The sequence below is a fragment of the Melanostigma gelatinosum genome, assembly GCF_949748355.1.
Source record: "Melanostigma gelatinosum genome assembly, chromosome: 3".
Classification (NCBI taxonomy): domain Eukaryota; kingdom Metazoa; phylum Chordata; class Actinopteri; order Perciformes; family Zoarcidae; genus Melanostigma; species Melanostigma gelatinosum.
The window spans coordinates 21,907,510-21,916,380 of record NC_136636.1 but is presented as its reverse complement, the minus strand read 5'-3'; the positions used below and the strand labels follow the sequence as shown (position 1 = coordinate 21,916,380).

Genomic DNA, 8,871 nt, shown 5'->3' with positions numbered 1-8,871 from the left:
TAATCCAGGTGTAGCATCATCCCCTTAAAAACCCTTCACTCTTCAGTCACTGGGGTCCTTTGAAATGGAGTGTGTCTTTCTGTGATTCACAGAAATCCTGATGTTTCCACTGAAGTTACCGAGACAAGATCGTCGTGCAAGATCAGACGATATCAGCAGACCGGAGCGCAGCAGCAGTTCAAGGAACCATCATTCGTTATCGCCGCCAATCACAGGAAGTGTTAAAGGCGAGTCCAAAGAGTTGTTGTGCCGTGGGCGTGTTGCATACGGGTTTCAGTGTGAGAAGACAACTGGGAATCTTTCTGTTATTCGCAGGCGATTTTGCCGTCAAAGCTGGAGAGTGCGATGGCAAAGGCCTGCGTGGCACACATCGGGTAGTTGAAGTCCAGCGTGAAAATGTCATCCGCTATTCGTCCAAACTGCATCACAATGTAGTCCACTGAAACAGGCAAGGAATTATTATAGGATCATATCAAGTGAAAGTTATTAGTAATGTAAGACGACCAAGAGTCCACAGCCATGCCGGCAGCTCTGTGAGGCTGCACATCACTGCTTACATCTAAACTTAGACACAAGAATAATAGTAACATAAATACTTGGTTAGGTTTAGTAAACAAAACTAAAGAGGAAGTACATCCACCTGATCAATCTTTTTTATTTTACAAGGTTTTAAATCGCTGTGAGGTTCAGTGACTTGGCCGTTTTCTTTTGTATTTCTTGGCCTACTAACATCTAGTTGTGAAGACAGACAGGAAGAAAGTGTGGACACTCACAGTCTTTGCTATGGACTATCTGGAAGTTCTTGATGGAGGCCTGGGTGACCCTGCCGTTGAAGTTGAGCACATGAGATGCAGTTTCGTCACTCCACACCGGCGTCTTGTTGTGAAGCTCGATCAGATTTTCTGTCCTTCTATTCTGGTGCTTTAACAACAAGCCGTCACAATCCTGAGAGGATTCGGACAAAACATAAATAACCAAATTATGAATTGTAAGACACAGTCAGACCCCGGTGAGCTGGTCTGTTCAGTGTGTCATTCTGTTCGTTTTATGTTGTACTCCAAGCAATACAAAGAAAGTGAAATTCTTACAATTCTTGGTCGTAGAGGTACTCGCTCGTTGTTCTTGTCCATTCCTGGAATGATAATCGTCATCCTTCTGGGTCCCTTCATCCCTAAGACATTTGTTTCCTGATGCCAGAAATAAGAAAAATCAGGATTGTACCACTTTTGTTTTTAAACCAAATGTACACCTAGACTGTATTCATTGAATTCAACCAAGATCATTTCTGATGAGCTGTGTAATAACTTACATAGATGATGCCTGCTAGCTCCTGCCGTGCGTTAGACATGTCTGGAAGAGCTCTCTCTGGATTCAGAGCGTTGTCAAATACGGTGAACTTAGTCCCCATTAAATTGGACCTAGACAATATAAAAAACAAAGAAGTAAAAGAGTCCTTACACATTTGGCACGCTGCTTTTTGAAGGTAACTAGAAAATTAATTTCCTGCTGAAAATGCATTGGAATGCTGAAAGCTGAAATTAATTGTGAAATAATTGCTGAAAATTAAGAAATGGGAGACTATCTGTCTGAAAAATGTTGAAGCCCGAAAGCATTTAAACTGCACTGCTGAAAAACCTTCTAGTTGAAATGTCTAACTATGGTGTCTGTAGCTGAAAGTATGAGGAAGAAGAAGGCTTTGAAAGTTGAAGTATAACAGGATTTGAAGATTTTCTCCATAGAGATCCCATTGAAAAGAAAATTGCAAAAAGCTTAATTCAAAAAGTTTAAAGATGACAAATATGAAAAGTCAAAGCACCCCTCTCCTGAAAGAGCTGAACATTTTGATATTTGAACAATTTCTGTAGCTTAAACAAATTTCAGAAGTATTGATATTTGTAGTAATAGGAGTAGAAGTTGTAGTTGAAGTATAAGTATTATTAGCAGTAGAAGTATTAGTAGCATTAGAATAAGTAGTAGTAGTAGCAGTAGTGATATTTGTAATAGTAGTAGTAGAAGTCGTAGTTGCAGTAGAAGTATCATTAGTAGTGGAAGTATTCGTATTTAGAAGAAGTATTAGTATTTAGAAGAAGTAGTAGCCGCGTATCAGTAGTAGTAGTAATAGCTGTAGTAGTGGTCGTGGTATTTAATATAACAGTAGTAGTAGTAGTCGTAGTAGTAGTAAAAGTAATGGCAGTATTTGAAGTAGCAGTAGTAGTAGTACTAGTAGCAGTCGTACTAATAGCTGTTGTAGTATTAGTACTGGTAGTAGCATGAATAGCAGTAGTAGCAGTTGTAGTATAAGTAATAGTAGTAGTGGTAGTAATAGCAGTAGTGGTAGTAATACTATTGATGGTAGCAGTAATAGCACTAGTAATAGTAGCAACAGCAAAAGTTGTAGTAGAAGTAGTAGCAGCAGTAATACTAGAAATATTAGCAGCAGTAGTAGTTGTCGCAGTATTAGTAAGAGTATTCATTATTTCAACAAAAAAGCCTAATTTTGAGCTTAATGTTTACATACAGTTAATCCATGGGGCTTTTATTTTGAAAGGGTGGGGCTGGGTGGGGAGGGAGGGGGAGAGGAGACATAATCATAATGTTTGACACACATAAACAGAGGTTATTAAATGACAGGCTTCATCACAAGCAGTACAGTTAGAATTCTCTCTCTGGGGCTTTTATTTTGAAATGGGGTGTGTGTGTGTGGGGGGGGGGGGTGGAGGAGGGGGGAAAGACCTCTAAAGATCCCTAAGACCTGAATGACTGTATGAGAGACACAGAGAGAGAGGGAGAGGAGTGTATGTGCGCGTGTGTCTGTGAGTCTGTGTGTTTATCAACATCACTAATTGGCTCAATCGCAAACACCTGTGTGCCTGAAGCCATTTGAAAATATTCTCCATAGAGATCCCATTGAAAATAAAAAGCTTAATAATTCAAAAAGTTTAAAGGTTAGAAATATGAAAAGTCATAGCACCCCTCTGGTGAAAGAGCTGAACATTTTAATAGTTTAACAGTTTCTGTAGCTTAAAATATGAAGGAGAAGAAGAGGTGGGATGGAAGAAATAGAAGAAGTTGAATAAAGATTCGAAGAACAATAGTTGTTAACAACAAAAGAACAACAATTAATTGTTGGAATGCTTAACAGCATTCCAACAATTAATGATTTTCGCCATGTACCTCAGCTTTCCGACAAAATTCTCTCCACCTCTCGATAAATCTGTGGCATCAATGGAGATGAGGTAATTTGAAGTTGCGCATTTCTTTCTTTTCCTGCCGGCCAACAGGAATATCTACAAAGAAAAGACGAGAAGACGAGTAGTCTAGTTCGATTTTTTAAAAAAGGAAACAATGTGATGTAATACAAATCCCTGAATGTACACGCGAGGACTCCTCATCGCCTGACCTTCTTTGCGTTGTCGAGGTGAAGGTAATACGTTGGGTAGAGGCTCTTGTCCATCCCTCTCTGGTCTCGAGTCACTCTGCATTTGATGGTCACACCCTGCGGAGCCGGCTCCATCACAAACTTCTCCAAGTTGTCAAACTCAATCTCAGGTGACGGAGATCTCTCCTGGCCAAAAAAAGCAGTAATAAGTTCAAGCTCACTCTGTCACACTGAAGTTAAATGTTGTCACTAAAATGTCTTTTTTATTTAAAGGGAGGTTTGAGATACCTTTTTCTTCTTCCCTTTGCCCTTTTTCTTCTTCGATTTTCCTTCCTTTTCTGAGTCGGAATCATTGCTCTCTTCTGCCTTTGCTTAAATATACAACAAAGATAGTTAGATACTTGCTCGTGACTCAAAAGTAGAATTAATGTACTGGTAAACATGCCTTTCTTCTTTGTTTTCTTCTCTTTGTCCTTGTCTCCTGATATTTGGAACAGGGATGCTGAGCCGGCGGTCGATTTCTTCTTGGATTTGGTTGACTTGGTCTCCTCTTCACTGTCATCGCTTTCTGATTTGGCAGCTGCTCAGGAGACACACGTAAAGATACGGTTTTCATGAATCTGTGAGAACTGTACAATAAAGGAGGTTAAACAGCTCAGGAAAGAAACAACCATAACATATTGACAGTTCAACACGTAATCACCTTTCTTCTTGCTTTTTGAGTCTTTTTCTTCAGTTATCTGGAACATTGACGCTGGTTCTTTCTTCTTGTCTTTCTCCTTTGACTTTGACTTTTTTTCTTTTCCATCAGAATCTTTGTCCTCTGAAAATTGAGAATTCAAAAGATGTTATCCGTCCTTGAATGCGATACCAAACATGGAGAATTATGTGAGCACGCACTAAGGAATTTAATCAATTTTATTTTTCAAAGGCAAATAATGTAAATCTCATTCCTTTGTTTGTTAGACAGTGATACCGGGACAGAGTGTAAGAGCAGCATTCAGTGTGTGCTCAGTTTGAAATGTGCTCTCACTGTTTCTTCCTGCTGTTTTCTAAAATTCTGAGCACTTGAGAAAGTGAGAAGGATTCAAACTTCCCCACATCGGACTGCTAGGTTTACGTTTGGGTCATATTGTTTTAAACCAAGGGGGAAAGCTGATGAAGCACACTGGAAGGTAGCCTGACATCACTGGCAGATATTTGCTCTGCTATCACTCTGTGTTTACGTGCACATGGTAGAAAAAACAACAGAGAGCACGTAACTTGGACGATATTGAGGCAAAAGATGACAAATTCTTTACTCACGTCCTCAAAACCCAGATCACACTCACGATACTGTCAACGCTCACTCTTTAAACCTGAATCTGCCCAAACATGAACTCATATCTTGACTTGCTGACTGATCGCTGCTCAAAGTGGTGCCTGTACAGTTTTGGGATAAATGGACTTAAGGAATTGAAGACATGTGGTTAAATATCTGCTTAGGTAAGCACTTAAGCATGGCACTAATTTCTCAAAATGTGTCAAGTCACTGGTTAAAATAGCCTTGACTGGTTTAGTTTAAATGTTAACTAGTCATAGTTTTTCACCTTCAGCGAAATATACAGTGACTAAAACACAAGAATTCACAAACATAAATACTGTTATTGTAAAAGAGACTTACCAATAAAAAAGATATTACCATAGCCACCATAAAATAGGCTTCTAATACAATAAAATCCATTTCCATGGTGACAAAAAACCCGAGCACCTGGCTTTCTTTTACTCTACAAAAGTAGCAAGGAGCCACAAGCTCAAGTCGGAGCAGGTATTACTCACGGCTGATCTGAAGTGAAGAAAGGTTAAGTTCAGCTCAGAGGCAAAAGCTCTGGAGACGATCCAACCAAAGTAATAGCAAAGAGCAGCAACACTCTGGGCTCTATCATATAGTAAGGCAGTGTTGAAGAAGTGACAATCAGGTTGTATCCCTGCACTGATAAGCAGTTGATTTTAGCTCAAGTCAAAAGGAATAATGAGAACCGCACACACTGTAAAAGAGAGGTGTGTCATGTTCATATCGGGTTTTTTTTCCAAACGAATACTGAGTGACATTAGATATTCATCTTTCATCTCATGTACTGGATGAATATTTCAGGACTAAACTGGTCTACAGCCATGATAAAAGAGTCTGTGAGGATGTAGTGGATGTAGTCGCCACACTTTGGTTTGGGGACTGTCGAGTTGACGCCTCGAGTTCGACATTTTAGCCGTGGTCATCTTGGTTTATTGCAACCAAAAGTGACACGACAGGGTGGAGCTAAGTACGACTGAACGCCGAATAAGACATTTTTAGGCAAGCAAAATGTTACAATTAACTTTCATGAACTACAAATAACACTGTGAAAGGGTAAAAGTTGGAGGATGAAAACACAAACAACTCCCAGCCATGACAACGCCCAACAGCAGACCCTGCTTTATGGTCGATTTACTCTAAATGGGACCATAAATTACTCAATGAACATCCAGCTCTATTGAGAAGACTTGGACTAGTGACTGAGACCACAAACTCATCTTCAGAATGTTTCCTGAGGTAATAAATCAAGTGAGAGGTCGAGTCATTTTCTCATAGACTTCGAAACAAAGAGATGTATTTTTGCAAGTCGCCCTCAGATGACAATTAGAAAGAAGGCACTTCCCATTGGCTTCACTTCTCAGACCCAGAGGTGAGCCACTGCACTGCTTTGAGCTAAATGCTCATGTTAACGTACTAATGTTGGTGATTTTTAACAGATTCAATGTTGACCATGTTCACCATCTCAGTTTACAACTGCTGTTTAGATCACGCTGCTAATACCTTTACAGAACTCTTTTCATGCTTCTTGTCATACCTTTAGATTTGGATTTCTTTTCTTTGGCAGCAGTTGTAGATGGAGAGCTGTCCTTTGTTGTCTTTTTCTTGGCCTTTTTTTTGGAGGCGTCTTCATCATTGTCATCGTCGTCGTCGTCATCGGAGCCTGAACCTGCAGCGATGTAAAACATATTCAGTAGTAACCAAAACATATTGGATTAATCATCTCACAGGTGTTCACATGCCACCAATGACGGACCTTTCTTCTTTTTTAGGGCACTTTTGACTTTCTTCTTTGGCTCTTTCTCTTTTTCTTTTTCCTTTTCCGGTTCGTCTTTATCTTTTTCTGGTTTCTTTTTCTTCACCTTCTTTCCATCTATAATGTGGACAAGGAAACAACAGTTACCGATGCGGTAGGATCAGAGTAGAGATAGAGACGTTGGTATCTGCTTTCTTCGTAGTCATTTTAAAGTTCCTCACTTTGGATGGCAGGACTCTCTTCGTCGGACACATCTTCATGTTTCTTCGTCTTTGTTTTTTTGGGCTTGGCTTCTTTCACAGTCATCTTGGCTTCTGTTGTGCCATTTGTCTCCTCTTTCTTCTTTTTTAGCTTCTAAAGATTTCCTGTAAAAATAAACCGGATTAGAGGCTTATGGAAGAAGGACATGAGAGCAGAGAAAAGATGACATGGACTGGAGACAAAAGAAAAACGGGTAAAAACTAAAATATCTTGGAATAATCACGAACAATAGATCCATTCAATGATCTTCATGATGATAACTCACCATTTTAAATACAGATGTGCAGAGGAGCGAGGGGCAGCAAGCAAAGAAAAGAAGAACTGTATTGTTACAACTTCTACAGCTATTAATAGTTGTTCCATTATAACATAGAACTTGTTATTTTTTTCTCCAATGGTTCACATTAAATATAATGAAGAATATCCTCACATCAGTGCAATAAGACATCCATAGTGTCACAGCGAATGTAGTAATAAGAGCAGCTACAGGTAGGAACAATGATGAGCACCATCTTTGATAACACAGTTTCGTAACACATGCAAAAAAACAAGTTACACAACTTTTTAATGGAATTTGCTCAAGCCTCCTCCTGAGTACTAAGAAAACAAATCCATCACAGGACACAAAATGGCAGGTCAATCACTCTATGAAAGAAATCAATGAGGTGCAGCCAGGGGGGGGGGGGGGGGGGGTGTATGAATAAATTAGTTAACCACTGAGAAAAATATAAGGGGAGTCAGAAAATGTATCTATTGAATCTTTCTCAGAGCTCTTTCTGTCATTCCGTTTCTAAAATAAACTGCATTATGTGCATATTCTGTCTAAATGTAAAACCTTCTCTCCAGGTTTCTTCATCGCCTGCTATATAAGCTTTCGTCTAGACACAAGCTTAAGGTGAAGTCTAAAGGGGCTCAAACCCCTGAACCTTAGTCCACCTACATGAAATTTGTCTGTATGAGGATTTTTATGAAATAATCGAATGTATCCATGTTAGAAGTGTGAGGACAGGACCAACATGTCACTGAGCCGAGACTCGGGGAAGGAGGTCAGTGTGATTGTGTGCAGCAGAGACAGCAAAGGTAATCCGATTAGATGTATGTCCATGGACGTCTATTTGTGTTCTCACACAATCCACACTTATGGCAGCACATTTGGCATTTGTCACATCGTAAGGAATTGTTGTGTTAAAGTTGTCAAATGCCATTTTTCATTCAACCCAAAGGAGCGATTGAACATTGATCATTTTTTGTAGAATCCTTCAAAGACAACTTAAAAAACAAATGTTATAGAGCCACATACGGAGCAGTGGGTCAGATATTGTCAACATAATCATTCCTCGAAATGTCTTTGTTTCGGATATAGAGAACTGAAGTACTCTACATCACAACCTGAACACACTCGTGGATGCTTTGTACCCCAAGTGTAAATTCTGCATTTGTAGTCCAACTGTAAATATTGAAATAAATAAATAATGTTGTATGAAGAAAAGTAAAAGTGTTATTCAACTCTACCATTTATCCCATGTGTCTCTCTCTCTCTAAATATAAAGTTATGTCATCACACATGTCATCACATCCTATTTGACAGTAAATAAAAGTAGAATCTACAAAACCACAACGCCACCCTTTTACCTTCTCTGCAGACATGGCGAGGCCTCTGGCTTCAGCTCTATACCACTGCTTTTCTTTGTAGGTTAGAAAATTAAAAAAGCAGGCTTCTCAGCGGAGATAATGAAAGAGTAAGAAAGCCCTGCATTCACTGAGTCTCCATCAGCAGAACGTTGTTAATAGGATTTATGTGTAAAGCCATCTGCTCGGTAGAAACACGTCAACGGGAGAAACCAACAAAGGCTCTGGAGGAGGGAGAGGACTTGTTTATCATGCGTGGCCACTATCCACAGACCAAAAACTCATGTCTGCATCGGGGATACTCATGGAACAAGTCGTTTGTCCTTTTGTCTTTTCCGCCTCATTTAAATAAAAGATTTACCTGAACTTGCAGCTGCTGGGCCGGCGCAGAATCCTCAAGCTCATGAATCCTGAGGCACAAACGAAAGACGACAAACGACAAAAGTAAATGTGTTTGTTAGTAATGAAATGTAACGATAACTTAGCTGTTGTTGTTTATCACAACAATTCCATTAT

General features: G+C 39.5%; 1 protein-coding gene across 1 annotated transcript; it reads right to left on the bottom strand.

Moving 5' to 3' along the window:
* Nucleotides 1-263: 263 nt before the first annotated feature.
* Nucleotides 264-8,373, bottom strand: LOC306797739 (tubby-related protein 3-like; the record flags this gene model as incomplete). Its single annotated transcript, XM_079297134.1, has 13 exons — nt 264-439; nt 774-945; nt 1,089-1,187; nt 1,310-1,418; nt 3,175-3,287; nt 3,401-3,565; nt 3,668-3,750; nt 3,813-3,959; nt 4,083-4,202; nt 6,247-6,372; nt 6,466-6,582; nt 6,687-6,819; nt 8,359-8,373. 13 exons carry the CDS (start codon nt 8,371-8,373, stop codon nt 306-308), a joined length of 1,533 nt encoding a protein of 510 aa, XP_079153260.1. The 3' UTR covers nt 264-305.
* Nucleotides 8,374-8,871: the final 498 nt, after the last annotated feature.